This window comes from Physeter macrocephalus, chromosome 9 (genome assembly GCF_002837175.3).
Source record: "Physeter macrocephalus isolate SW-GA chromosome 9, ASM283717v5, whole genome shotgun sequence".
NCBI lineage: Eukaryota > Metazoa > Chordata > Mammalia > Artiodactyla > Physeteridae > Physeter > Physeter macrocephalus.
The window spans coordinates 90,735,000-90,750,095 of record NC_041222.1 but is presented as its reverse complement, the minus strand read 5'-3'; the positions used below and the strand labels follow the sequence as shown (position 1 = coordinate 90,750,095).

Sequence of the window (15,096 nt, the reverse complement as noted above, 5' to 3'; positions counted from 1 at the left end):
AGGGGCTCTAGGTGCACCGGCTTCAGTAGTTGTGGCACGCGGGCTCAGTAGCTGTGGCACACAGGCTTAGTTGCTCCACAGCATGTGGGATCTTCCTGGACCAGGGCTCGAACCCGTGTCCCCTGCATTGGCAGGTGGATTCTTAACCACTGTGCCAGCAGGAAAGTCCCAACAATGTATTATTATCTCTCACAGTACTGTGGTTAGTTCCAGGTAATAGCTGGGATTACAGCCTTCTAAACACTCAACTGGGTGGAAATTCAAGATGGCTCATTCACATGGCTGACAGTTGATGCTGGCTGCTTGCCAGGAGCTCAGCTAGGCTGTTGACCAGAGTGCCAACATATGGTCTCTCCATGTAACTTGGACTTCTTACATCACATGTGTTGTGTTCCAAAGGCAAGTGTCCCAAGAGTGAGTGTTCCAAGAGGCAGGAAGCAGAAACTACAAAGCCAGTGAAGGGTTACACCCAAACTGGCACAGTGTTATTTCTACAATATTGTGTTAGTAGAAGCAATCTCAGGGCCCACACAGATTCAAGGGGGTGTGGGGAATAGATTCTAACTCTTGAAAGGGGTGGCAAGGTAACATTGCAGAAGAACATGTGGAATGGAAGATGTTGTTGTGGCCATCTTTGGAAAATAAAATTTGCCATAGCGTGGATACTGAAATCAATAATAATAATAATAGGACTAGTGTTGGAGGGAGAGAGAGTGAGCCAGTTGTTAAAATGCTGATTAGGAAGAACAAAGAGCTATTTTGTTGTAGATATCTGCAACAAGGAGAAATAGAAGATAATGAGTTTTTTGGTAGGAGCTTTAGCAAACTTGGGGTTTGAGGAAAAAGGAAGGGATAATGGTATAAAAATGGCAAGGAGGAACAAGAAGGATGTCTACCTCACTCTCAGGTCAAGTGATAAAAGAGGAAAGGACTATCTACCCTTAAAGAAGGCTACAGGAAAGAGGTATTCTCAAGGGACAACCAATCTCAGAGAAAGAAGGTAAAGATTATGTTCAGACAAGAAGATGCATATACAATGGATTTTGCTGATGACGAATGAAGAATTCCAGAAGATGGGGAATTCCCTGGAGGTCCAGTGGTTAGGATTCCATGCTTCCACTGCACGGGTTCGATCCTTGGTCAGGGAACTGGAAATTGTGGAAGGGTGTGTGGGGTTGGAGAAGGGTGGGAGACAGAGTTAGGTTAGAGAGTATACAGAGTCACAAGGGAATGAGAGTCAGGAGATGATAAATAACCTAGGAATCTTGAGATTCATTGGTAAGCAAGGAAAACAAAGTTACTGAGCATGATGGAATTAAGGCATGATGGTCTCTCTAAGACAAGTTGTTACATTAAAGTTGCAAGACTTGGGGATGGTATCCTTGGAGCAAAGAGAGTGTTGTGAGACCCTTCTTCAGTTAAAGACCACTTTGGCCCCAGGAGTATGGGGACCTCTATAAGAAATAAAATGACTTTTAACATGTCCATGGGTATATATTATATAGCTTCTTTTCTCTTTTGTTTTGTTTTTGACAGAGTATTGAAGTATAATTGACGTTAATAAACTACTAAAGTGTACAATTTAATAAGGGTTGTGATAGTGTGACCATCACCAAAGTCAAGATAACATATCCACAACCCCAGATGTTTATTCAGGTCCCTTTATAATCTCTGTCTCCAGTCCTCCCTCCCTTCATTCTTCAGGCAGTCACTAATCTGCTTTCTGCCATTACAGATTAATTTTAAATTACAAGAATTTTATGTAAATGAAATAATACAGTATGCACTCTTATTTTGTGTGTCCTTTCACACAGCGTAATTATTTTGAGATTCATCCATGTTGTTAGGTGTATCAGTAGTCCACAATACATTTATATATTCACACGTTGATAGTTATGTGGGTGGTTTCCAGATCATAGTGATTACAAATATATCTGCTATGAACATTCATGTACAAGTCTGTATGGACATTTGCTCTCATTTATTTTTGGTCAATACCCAGGAATGTATAGGCTGAATAATATGGTAAATGTTTGTTTAACATTAAAGAATCTGTCAAACTGTTTTCCAAAGTGAGTATACTATTTACATTCCCACTAGTAAAGTGTGAGTGCTCTAGTTGCTCAGTATTGTTATTATTCTCTCTGATGATGTCTGCTTCTTATTGGGAGGCGGTGTTTATGACATTTACTGTTAATGTTATTATTGACGTAGTTAATTTTAAGTGTATTCTCTTGCTAATTGTTTTCTCTTTGTCCCATATGTTATTTGTATCCCTTTTCTTCTTTTTCTCTCTTCTTTTGGATTAAGTTTATTACAAATTTTATCTCCCTTTTCTGGTTTATTAGCTGTTTTGTAACTTTATTCCTTGCTTTACTATTCATGGTGTAAACCTTTAACTTATGACAGTTTTTGTTCTAATGATGTTATATGATACAACTTCACTTATAGCATTATAGCCTTACAATTGAATATTTTCTTTTCTCCCCTCCCAGCCTCTGGACTATTGTCATCTATTTATTTCTACATATATGATAAACCCACAATTCTTTGTTTTTTTTTGCGGTACGCGGGCCTTTCACTGTTGTGGCCTCTCCTATTGCGGAGCACAGGATCCGGACACACAGGCTCAGCGGCCATGGCTCACGGTCCCAGCTGCTCCGCGGCATGTGGGATCTTCCCAGACCGGGGCACGAACCTGTGTCCCCTGCATCAGCAGGCGGACTCTCAACCACTGCACCACCAGGGAAGCCCTCCACTTTTGTTTTTGAAAGATATTTTTACTGGGTATAGAATTCTAAGCAACAGGTTTTTTTCTTTGAGTACTTAAAGACGTTGTTCACTTGTATTCTCATGCATTTTTTTCAACAAGAAATATTCTTCCATCTTTATATTTCTCCCTCTGTGCATATATAATCTTCTTTCTCTAGCTGCTTTTAAATTTTTCTTTCTCACTTGTTTTGAGAAACTTAACTACAATGTACTTTGGTGTAGTTTTCTTGTTTCTGGGTTTCATTAAATTTCTTGGATCTATGGATCTATAGTTTTCATCAGATTTGAAAATGTTCTACCATTTTTTCATTTTATATTTTTTCTGTTCCTTAAGAACCCCTGCTTTCATTCAAAGTCACCAATTACACATATAATAGGACACTTCAAGTTATCCCACAACTCACTGATGCTTTGTTTAATTTTTGGTACTTTTTACTCTCTTTTTCATTTTGTACAGTATGTCTTCCCATCCCTTAATCTTTTCTTCTGCAATGCTTAGGTTGTCATTAATTCCATCCAGTTTATTTTTCATCTCAAACATTATAGTTTTCATCCCAAGATGTTTGATTATTTTAAAAAAGCTTCCATGTTTCTATACTTAACATACTCAGTCTTACCTGTAGCTCTTTGAACACATAGAATGTAGTCATTATAACTGTTTTAAAGTCCTAAACTACTGATTCTATCATCTGGGTTGGTGTTGATTAGTTGAGTTTTTTTTTCTTTTTAGTTACGGGTCATGTTTTTCTGCCTTTTGCATTCTTGATAATTTTTTGTTTTGGCGGTACGCTGGCCTCTCACTGCTGTGGCTCCTCCCGTTGCGGAGCACAGGCTCTGGATGCACAGGCTCAGCGGCCATGGCTCACGGGCCCAGCCGCTCCGCGGCATGTGGGATCCTGCCGGACCAGGGCACGAACCCGTGTCCCCTGCATCAGCAGGCGGACTCTCAACCACTGCGCCACCAGGGAAGCCCGCATTCTTGATAATTTGGATCAGGTACATTTGTGAATTTTGCCTTGGTAGATGCTTAAAATTCTTATAAATATTCTTTAGCCTTGTTCTGGGATGCAGGTTCTTAGAAACAATTTTAGCCTTTGGGTCTTGCTTATAAGCTGTGTTGACAGTACCAGTGAAGTGTTTATTTTAGAGCTATTTTTGTTGAACTACCAAGGTAAAGCCCTTTTGTGTATTCTACTTGATAACTCACTAATTATGAGGTTTTTCTAGTCTGTAAATTGGAGAGAGGCACTATTTTATTTCTGTGTGAACTATATAGGTATTATTTTCTCTATTCTTTTTGGATGGTTCATTCCTGAACCTTTGGTAGTTCATTATCTCCACTCCCACACACACATATATACACAGTGATCAGTACTCAGCCAAAGACTCAAGGGGGACCCTCAGCTGAACTCCAGAGTTCATTATGAAATGATTACTATAAGTCTAGTAGTAATCATCTGTTCTCATACAAAGTTACTACAATATTTGATTGTATTCCTTAATCATTTGACACTTAAAGAGTGGAAATGAGAACAATCAGGTACAGATACTGCATTTCTGAAGTTAAGTGGGCACAGTTTGAATGCTAATAAGGTAGGTTAGAAGCTTGGGTTATCCCAGAGGTAGCTAATAAGCATACGTTATTGGATGGTGTCATTCAGGTATAATAATTCTGTGTTCCAAAAGACTTTCCCTAATGAACAAAACAGAGGCTGTGTCTAGAACATTAGTAACTAACTGTCTAAATTTCTTGAGGTCATTACAGATTTTATAAAACCATACTTATTTTAGTTTAACTAGAAAAACAAAATGTATAATCCATAACACTTTAAATGAAGAACGTTTGGGCCAAGAAGTCAAACTAATTGCAAGCTATTCTGAGTCCCAGAAGGGCAATCCCTGTTCTAGAAATTGATGCAGGAGTACTAACAAGTACTGATTGTTCTAAGAACCAATCCTTACTTAGTTATATGGATAGGCTGTACGTTTTTCTTTTTATAAAAATTAATTAATTAATTAATTTATTTATTTATTTTTGGCTGTGTTGGGTCTTCATTGCTGCACACGGGCCTTCTCTAGTTGCAGCGAGCGGGGGCTACTCTTTTTTGCAGTGCGCGGGCTTCTTACTGCGGTGGCTTCTCTTGTTGAGGAGCAAGGGCTCTAGGTACATGGGCTCAGTAGTTGTGGCTCGTGGGCTCTACAGCGCAGGCTCTGTAGTTGTGGTGCATAGACTTAGTTGCTCCACGGCATGTGGGATCTTCCCAGACCAGGGTTCGAACCAATGTCCCCTGCATTGGCAGGCAGATTCTTAAGCACTGAGCCACCAGGGAAGTCCCTTTTTTTAAAGTCTTTACTGAATTTTGTTACAATATTGCTTCTGTTTTATGTTTTGGTTTTTTGGCCACGAGGCATGTGGGATCTTAGCTCCCTGACCAGGGATCAAACCCGCATTCCCTGCATTGGAAGGTGAAGTCTTAACCACTGGACTACCAGGGAAGACCCTGTATGTTGTTCTTTCTCATTATCAAGACAGTTCAAAGGAAAGGTCTAAAAATGCACCCTCTCATCCCAAATAATTCATTTTATTGCACAAATGCCACTGACTTTGTAGCTAATGATCAGACCTCAGAAATAGAAACACTATTCCAGAAAATGGTGAAAGATATTTTTATATTATCTAACATTTTACTTGTGAAAAAGTATCTGGCAGGCAAGGAAAGTCCTGTGTATTGTTTTAGGAAAAATTCTGTATCATTTTTCTCTATAATTTAAAGGATCTCTAAGGCTTTGTGCACATGTAAATATAAAAAAATAAAATATAATATGCACTGTAATTTTTAGAAGCTATATTTTTTACTAAACATAGGATTACTCAGTAAAAATTTGCTCAATGAATCTGCCCTAAGAATAAATTTCTTTTTGGAGGGGTTTAAATGATACAAAATAATGACTTAGTATTGTAATAAAATTTCATCAATTTTATTAATAGCAGATTCCATTTCTTCACATAGTTAAGTAAGTTTTGTGTTTCTTTAAAGCCCATTTTATTGTATTACTTCATAAGAGTAAGTTGGCTCAGTGAGACTGTCACTGATAAAGACATGTACAAAGTTAGCACCAAACAGCTATAAATGCAGATAGCCACAATGACCTTTCCAATATGTACAAACTCCCTTTACACATACACACATATATTTACAGCTAATAAATAACATTTAAAGCCAAAGCATTGCTGATATATATAGTGAAGTCTGTAGAAGCCAGAGTTCCCAGGGCCATACACTGATTTGATTCATACTTTCTTAAGTTGATGCACCCTTGCTCAAAACCCAAGTCCAGAGAATTAATGAATTTACAATAAAGGGGGATGCCAACAACATGTCGCACAACATTTTATTTTTAGAGAGAATTCATTCCAAGCTGGCTGATGTCAATCACAACATTCGTCCTATTTTGTACAGGCAAAACCATATTTCTCAGATGAAGGGCTTAAGTTCTGGCACCACTGGAACGATTTCTACTCCAATATGTTCCAATACATGTCTTGATCATTTACCTTCCAAGCCATGCTGAGGAATAATCATACATGTGGGGCTTCATACGTGAATATGTGTTCAGACACCCACACACATTCACAGTTTGGATTCCCAGCAATAGCCTCTGAGATATTTGACTTCCTTATCATTTTATAATAATATATAGAAAAGCGTTCTGAAAATATGAGATCTAGTTTATAAATAATTGTTCACTCACTCTTGACTAGTTGTTAAAAACAACAACAACTCTCATGATATTCCATGTGATTATAACAATGCAGGATCCTTTTAACTGCCCATGATGGTTTTAAGCACTGCCTATGAATATATCCTGTAACTCTACTATTTCTTTACTTAGTAAAAACAATCCTTGTCTAAAATTTGTAAGAGTTTGCATGATGCAAAATTTGACCTTGAACACATATTTTCTTATCAAAATTAGGGAAGAAAGAGACATGCTAAAAGTCTGAAGCATAGCTGAAATAAGCCTAAAATTAAATAGTAACCATCGTATATTAAAGGACTTCAAATCAATGAATATAATTTTGAAAATCTGATAATAAAATTATGGTTTCATTTTCTTTCTCTGTAGTTAAAATTATGTGTCAGCTGATGGTAACAGGCTCATTTTAAATGCCTATCCAGGGAAATTTGTTAAAATATAATCTTGAGACAATGCAAGAAAAGGAAGGGGAAAGACTAAACAATAAACAGTAAAGTCTATTAAGATTTAATTGATCTCAATATTATATGTTCTTTAATTTGTAACTTATTTATGATGCAACCAACCGCAGAGAGTATTTAAAGCGTTAGTGCTTTATCAACTCTATTCTCCATTCCTCTCTCCAAGTCACTAGTTCCTGGTTAACTCCTGGGCTACATCCCAATGGCAAGAGGAGAATCATTCCAAGAAAGTAGGTATTTTGACTGATAAGTAAATGTGTCCGACTCACGCCACAAAAAAAATCACTTTCTATATTTAGACTTGGAGAAAACTTTGAAAAGGTTATCAGTCTAGAAAAATGCAGAATTCCAATTAAAATGTGAGGTTCTAATCAATTTTAGGCTATGGCTAAAATTACTATATGAAGAGGTCTGATTATTTTACCACGAGCCCAAACAATTCTTATTTCTTTCTCAAAGGACAGAAGGCAGTGCTTTTCATATCTGTTATTTCTTAATGTTGAAAGATGTGCTATTTGGCCACTCTACGCCTCAAATTGAATTAGCCACTTTTCAGTATTTGAGATTGTCTCCTAAAATAACTAACAAGGCTATAGAGCTGGGATTAATACTCAGGAAAATCCACCTTTAACCACCCAAAGCACTGGGCGTCTTTTGTAAAAGTTACTTCATTCTTCATAGAATTCATAGGCTGTTCTTTCTTCTGTAGATTTGCCCAGTTTCTGAGAGAAAACAGAGGGAGAATGGCAATTTATTACCTGCTTAGTGTTTTATAACCCTCCCCCCCTCCCCCCAACTACCTTCATGGTGAAAAAGTAGTCACCTGGAAGTTCGGAACAAAGGTTGTGAGAATAAACTGAATCAGAGGAAGTGGCAGGCTCATAAGAATAAAAGACACTCTAATATTTACTTAGCCATGTCCTGATAAGGAGTATCATTTTCAGAAGACTGAACCAAATGATTTCAAAATTTAGGAAGACTGCTTACTTCTAAAACTTGTTAAATAAAGTTACTTATTTTTTTCTTTTCTTGAGAGTTCTAAAGAGTTATATCAGAAACTGAGAGAAAGAGAAGCTTTTATTTGATTGATTAATTTAGTCACAGAGGCGACAAACTGCAGAGGGTTATTAGTCTGATTCATAATTACCTCCTAGATGAAGATCAGATGTAAAGAAAAAAAAGCTCTCTAAATATCTGTTGTTCCAGTGGTCTTATAATCAGATGAGGAATGTATCATAACTATCTCAGATAAAGTCTTATAACTTATATAAATAATATGACCAATATGACCAGAAATACTTTATAAACAGCTGGAGTTACTTCCTAATTTTTCGAGTTTTGTTTTTAAATTCACATTATATATTTAGAGTTGTGGATGATTTGGAGAGAATGTATGCAGAGGTGTGTTTGTGTATGTTTATAGGTAACGTAAAATCAATGTTTAAAACTTCATATAGGAGTTCCTTTCAAAGAGTTAAAGCAAGTGTGAAATTGCCTCAGATTTGTGATGAGGAAAAACAAAGCAATGAAGCTCTTAGTAGAAGTCTCCACTTAGATAAAAATTCAGTTATTCTCCCTGGCTCAATACCAGTAACTATTCTCCATTTCAAGTTTATCTTGAGTGCTCTTACATTAATGTTTTCAATCCAGATGGCTTCCTCTTGTCACTCAAAGTACATATGTCATAATGCCATTATGTAAAAAAATAAAAGAATATAAATATTACATGTGCATAGAGAAAGTCTGAAAGGATATAAAGTAAAATGTTAATTGGGGGTTATCCCTGGGTGATAGTTACAATGATTTTATTATCTTTTTGTCTATTTTTTCTAATCTATTCAAAATCCATAATTATCCATGGATAAACTATCTTATAAAATGGAAATTAAAAATAATAGAGATATTCCACATTAGGGTCTTCAATATGCTTTTTTTGATTAGAAAATTCTTATTCTGTACTTTGGTCTATAAATGCAACTGGGAGAAGACAAACCGAAAGCAATTGGCTTTTCTATTTCCAGATGATGTTGTGGCCAGCCTTTCCCATTGTTTCTTGTGTCACTGGCTTCTATGATATGATCTAAGCTTTCCCCCTTTATACCTATAACCCATCAGCACTTGGCTTCTGGCAGGGGAATGAGTGGAGGAATGAAAGTGGCACACTTTGGGAATTCAGGAGGGGATGGGGAAGGTCACATGTTCAGTCTCTACTTAGTACTGACACTCTGGAATGATTCAGCTGACAGCTGCCATGTGGATTAGCCTTAAAGGTCAGGTAGAAAAGAGCCAGGCAGTTGTTTTGAGATGGAAAAGAGAACCATCTCCTAAACTCTAAGTCCACTAGCTTTCCGTCTTTGGGGGTTTTGAGATGGATGCTTGGTGGCTGCCCCTTTGGCTCTCTGTCCTGGAATCTGCTGGCACTTGGAGAATCAAGAAGGACTCGGGCTGCAGCTGATGTTTTGCTCCCCTGGGTACATCCTGGGAGGAGCTGTACCCACAGCCGCGATCACGGCTACTAACTTGTGTTGTATCCACTGCACACAGGGTCTGTAAAGGGGGCAGTACAGGAAAAAGCAGAAATGAAGATTTCTTGGTAGTTCAAGATGGAAAATAAAATCTGAAAAGTGCACCTGGGGTGAAGGTCAGAGCTGGCGGAAAGAACAGAAAGAAAAAGAAAAGAGAGGAAGTACTGCCAAAAGCAAATGCACTGGTCTAATGTGTAAGCAGGAGGCCTGAGAAAGGCCACCCGAAGGCTCTGATCACAAGACTCAGTCCAAGCCTTTAGTTCAGGGGTGAAGGGCAATGCATCAAGCAACATCCCTCAGACAGCAAGTTCAAGGTACCCAGAGAGCCTTAGCCCATGATGCTCACCAGTGAGACTTTCTATTCAGAGACTTGTCATGGCATTTCACAAATATCACAGGTGACTTTCCTTTCTGCAGATGAGACATTTTCTCCCTGGAACAGAAGATCACCCTGTGGAAGAAAATGGACGTGAACACACCATAGTGGAACAATAAAAATGACTGTTCAAAAATAAATGGTTCAGTCAGGACTGTTTGAATCCTACATAATCGTTCTGATTGTTTTGATATTTCCAGTAATTACCTGTTTATACACAGGCCATTCAGGTCAGCAATGCATCCAAATCAGAGGGTTATCTGAGGGCTTAACCCACTGTCCGGCAGTAAAGCTAGTTCATCAGTACAGACAGGCACACAGACAGCCTGGAGCAGGCTTAAAATCACAAGATTTTCACCAAAAAATGATACAAGATCAACTTTACCACTTCTTAGTGTCTGCATTAGGGAATTCACAAACTAGCCTTCAACTGGCCCTGCTGGAAAAACAAATACCCTGTATAGCCTCTCCATTCACAACCTCTTTCCCCTCACTTTGGTTATAAAAGAAAATGACAAAAGAGAAATACATTATCAACCCTTATTTATTTATTTATTCATTCATTCATTGGTCATGCCTCGTGGCTTAGGGGATCTTAGTTCCCCAGCCAGGGATTGAACCCAGGCCCTCCACAGTGAAAGCACTGAGTCCTAACCACTGGACCATCAGAGAATTCCTTAGCAATCTTAATTTAGTCATTTTATTTACAATAATAGTATACTACAGTTTGCAAAATCCCTGTACATTTAGTATAAAACTTTAAAATCTTATGGGGCTCCCTATGCAATTCATTTTATCTATGTGGAGAGGGGCTGGGAAGAGAGGATGAGATTATCTTGGAATCTTGTCTTTCTTGAAGAGGTTAGTTTTAATCTTTGAATGTCCAACTGGCATCTCTGAGGTTCTCTGCATAACTGTTTTGTGCTTGCAAGAATCAGTGCTAAATGAGAAGCTGAGATTCTTGACTTCTAATCTCAACTCTCACTCAATTCCTGTGGCAATTCAGAGTTTAGGTTTTCTTTCCATGAAATGCAGAGATACCATTACTTCCCTAGTATGACAATAAAATAACACTCCTAAAAAATGATAGGTGTAATTATCTAGGTAATGTAGTTTTAAAGACAAAGCCTACTAAAGTTTCACCTGAACATTGGAGGCTCCGTAAACACTATTTCCAGGTAATAACATTAGAGTGAATGAAAATGAATGGAGAGGGGTGGAAGTCGAGAGGGGCGGAGTCAAGATGGTGTACTAGGAGGACGCGGAATTCGCGTCTCCTCACAACTAGGGCACCTACCAGGCACTGGTGGGGGACCACGGACACGTAAGGGGACGGGAGGAAACCCCAGCGACCAGGTAGGACACGGAGAATGGGGGGAGTGAAGGGGATGAGAAGTGGAGGTGGGATGGGACTAGTGCCCCTGAGGGGCAGCTGGGGGAGGGGAAGGGATCCCACACGCCGGAAGGGGGAAATTGGGGAACCACTGGTGGGCAGAGGATCAAAAGGGAGCCTGGCCAGGTTTTCCCTGCCCACTTGGACCCCCAGGAACCTGCTGAGATGCCGGCCCTGATCCTCTACCCACCGAGGTCCCCTCCAGCCATGCTGGTCCTGAGGGAGTGGGGAGGGTGAGAAGGGGGAGCAAAAAGCAAAGGCCAGACCTCCGGCCCCCCTGAGGGATGGCTGGGGGAGGGGAGGAGTTCCTACACCAGCGGACCCACCCACGGTTAGGGGTCCAGAGGGGTGGGGGAGACCCTGGGGGAGACGGTGGTCGTGGGACGTGAAAGAACAGAAGGGAACGCAGCCAGTGCTTTCCCTGTCCACTTAGGCACCGGGAAGCCTGTTGGGCTCGCGGGCCTAATCCTCTGCCCTTGGAGCCTCCCTCCTGCTGCACAGAACCCAAGTCCCACCCCTACACCCCCGACCAGGGCCCCACCTCTACACTCTTGAGACCCCCTCCAACACGCTCAGCCTAAACCCCACCCACACATGCTCACTCAGGGCCTTACCTCCAAACTCCAGAACCCCACACTCCAGAGGCCCTCCTTCCAGCCTGCTGCCTCTCCCCTTCTGCGCACCTCCTAGGCAGAGGCCCCGCCCCACGCTTGAAAGTCACCCAGCCTAGGTCCCGAGCCACGCTCAAGCGTCACTCCCCCACCCGCCTAGGTACCGTCCCACCCCAAACCCCAGACCCCGCCCCTGCCTAAGTTCCACCCCCTACCTAAATTCCACCCCCATAGCCAAGGCTTTTTTTTTTTTCTGTGTGGTTTTATTTTACCTTGTTGCAGTTGTTTCAATTACAGTTTTATTTTTCCTAATATATTTTTAATCTAATTTTATTTTGTTTTTATCCTTTGGTATGGTACTGCTCCTTTTTTCTTTCTGATTTCTTTTTTTTTTTTTTTTAACTATGCCACAAAGCTTGTGAGATCTTGGTTCCCAGGCTGGAGGTCAGGCCCGAGCTCCTGTGGTGGGAGCTCTGAGTCCAAACTGCTGGACTAACAGAGAACCTCAGACCCCAGGGAATATTGATTGGAGTGAGGCCTCCTGGAGGTCCTCATCTCAGCAACAAGACCCGGCTCTATCCAACTGCCTGCAAACTCCAGTGCTGGACGTCTCAGGCCAAACAACCAGTAAGACAGGAATACAGCACCAAAAAAAGGGGAAAAATAAAAAAGAAATGACAAAAAAATATGTTACAGATGAAGGAGCAAAGTAAAAACCTATAAGACAAAATAAATGAAGATAAAATAGGCAATCTACCTGAAAAAGAATTCAGAGTAATGATAGTAAAGATGATCCAAAATCTTGGAAATAGAATGCAGAAAATACAAGAAACATTTAACAAGGGTCTAGAAGAACTAAAGGGCAAAGAGTGATGAACAACACAATTACTGAAATTAAAAGTACTCTAGAAGGAATCAATAGCAGAATAACTGAGGCAGAAGAACGGATAAGTGAGCTGGAAGATAAAATGATGGAAATAACTTCCAAAGAGCAGAATAAAGAAAAAAGAATGAAAAGAATTGAGGACAGTGGGTGTCTACAAGACACCCACTTCAGACGTAGGGACACATACAGACTGAAAGTAAGAGGATGGGAAAAGATATTCCATGCAAATGGAAATCAAAAGAAAGCTGGAGTAGCAATTCTCATTGTCTACAAGAGACCCACTTCAGACCTAGGGACACATACAGACTGAAAGTGAGGAGATGGAAAAAGATATTCCATGCAAATGGAAATCAGAAGAAACCTGGAGTAGCAATTCTCACATCAGACAAAATAGACTTTATAACAAAGACTATTACAAGAGACAAAGAAGTACACTACATAATGATCAAGGGATCAATCCAAGAAGAAGATATAACAATTATAAATATTTATGCACCCAACATAGGAGCACCTTAATACATAAGGCAAATGCTAAAAACCATGAAAGGAGAAATCGACAGTAACACAATAATAGCAGGGGACTTTAACACCCCACTTTCACCAATGGGCAGATCATCCAAAATGAAAATAAATAAGGAAACAGAAGACTTAAATGACACATTAAGCAAGATGGACTTAACTGATATTTATATGACATTCCATCCAAAAACAACAGAATACACTTTCTTCTCAAGGGCTCATAGAACATTCTCCAGGATAGACCATATTTTGGGTCAAAAATCAAGCCTTGGTAAATTTAAGAAAATTGAAATCATATCAAGTATCTTTTCCGACCACAAAGCTATGAGACTAGATATCAATTACAGGAAAAAAACCTGTAAAAAATACTAACACATGGAGGCTAAACAATACTCTATGAAATAACCAAAAGACCACTGAAGAGATCAAAGAGGAAATCAAAAACTACCTAAAACTATTGACAATGAAAACACGATGATCCAAAACCTATGAATGCAGCAAAAGCAGTTCTAAGAGGGAAGTTTATAGCAATACAATCCTACCTCAAGAAACAAGAAACATCTCAAATAAACAACCTAACCTTACACCTAAAGCAATTAGAGAAAGAAGAAAAAAAAAAAACAACCCAGAGTTAGCAGAAGGAAAGGATCATAAAGATCAGATCAGAAATAAATGAAAAAGAAATTAAGGAAACAGTAACAAAGATCAATAAAACTAAAAGCTGGTTTTTTGACAAGATAAACAAAATTGATAAACCATTAGCCAGACTCATCAAGAAAAAATGGGAGATGACTCAAATCCATAGAATTAGAAATGAAAAAGAAGTAACAACTGACACTGCAGAAATATAAAGGATCATGAGACATTACTATAAGCAACTCTATGCCAATAAAATGGACAACCTGTAAGAAATGGACAAATTCTTAGAAGAGCACAACCATCCGAGACTGAACCAGGAAGAAATAGAAAATATAAAGAGACCAATCACAGGCAGTGAAATTGAAACTGTGATTAAAAATCTGCCAACAAATAAAACCCCAGGACCAGATGGCTTCACAGGCGAATTCTATCAAACATTTAGAGAAGATCTAACACCTATCCTTCTCAAATTCTTCCAAAATATAGCCGAGGGAGGAACACTCCCTAACGCATTCTATGAGGCCACCATCACCTGGACACCAAAACCACACAAAGATGTCACAAAAAGAAGAAAACTACAGGCCAATATCTCTGAACAACATAGATGCAAAAATCCTCAACAAAATACTAGCAAAGAAAATCAAATAGCACATTAAAAGGATCATACACCATGATCAACTGGGGTTTTTGGAACCTATCTCAACATAATAAAGGCCATATATGACAAACCAACAGCAAACATCATTCTCAATGGTGAAAAACTGAAACCATTTCCTCTAAGATCAGGAACAACACAAGGATGTCCACTCTCACCACTATTATTCAACCTAGTTTTGGAAGTTTTAGCCACGGCAATCAGAGAAGAAAAAGAAATAAAAGGAATCTAAATCAGAAAAGAAGACGTGAAACTGTCACTGTTTGCAGATGACATGATACTATACATACAGAATTCCAAAGATGCTACCAGAAGACTACTAGAGCTAATCAATGAATTTGGTAGAGTAGCAGGATACAAAATTAATGCACAGAAATCTCTTGCATTCCTATACACTAATGATGAAAAATCTGAAAGAGAAATTAAGGAAACACTCCCATTTACCACTGCAACAAAAAGAATAAAATACCTAGGAATAAACGTACCTAAGGAGACAAAAG

The 15,096-nt window shown here is 39.1% G+C and overlaps 1 protein-coding gene across 1 annotated transcript in view; it reads right to left on the bottom strand.

Annotated features, from left to right (window-relative positions):
* Positions 1-5,729: 5,729 nt before the first annotated feature.
* LPL (lipoprotein lipase) overlaps positions 5,730-15,096 on the bottom strand; it is a 29,845-nt gene continuing 20,478 nt past the window's right edge. The window contains exons 9-10 of the mRNA XM_007102921.4: positions 9,864-9,968; positions 5,730-7,714 (exon numbers count right to left, since the gene is read on the bottom strand). Coding sequence (XP_007102983.1) covers position 7,714; positions 9,864-9,968 — 106 coding nt within the window. The 3' untranslated portion in view covers positions 5,730-7,713. The remainder of the gene's footprint in view (positions 7,715-9,863; positions 9,969-15,096) is intronic.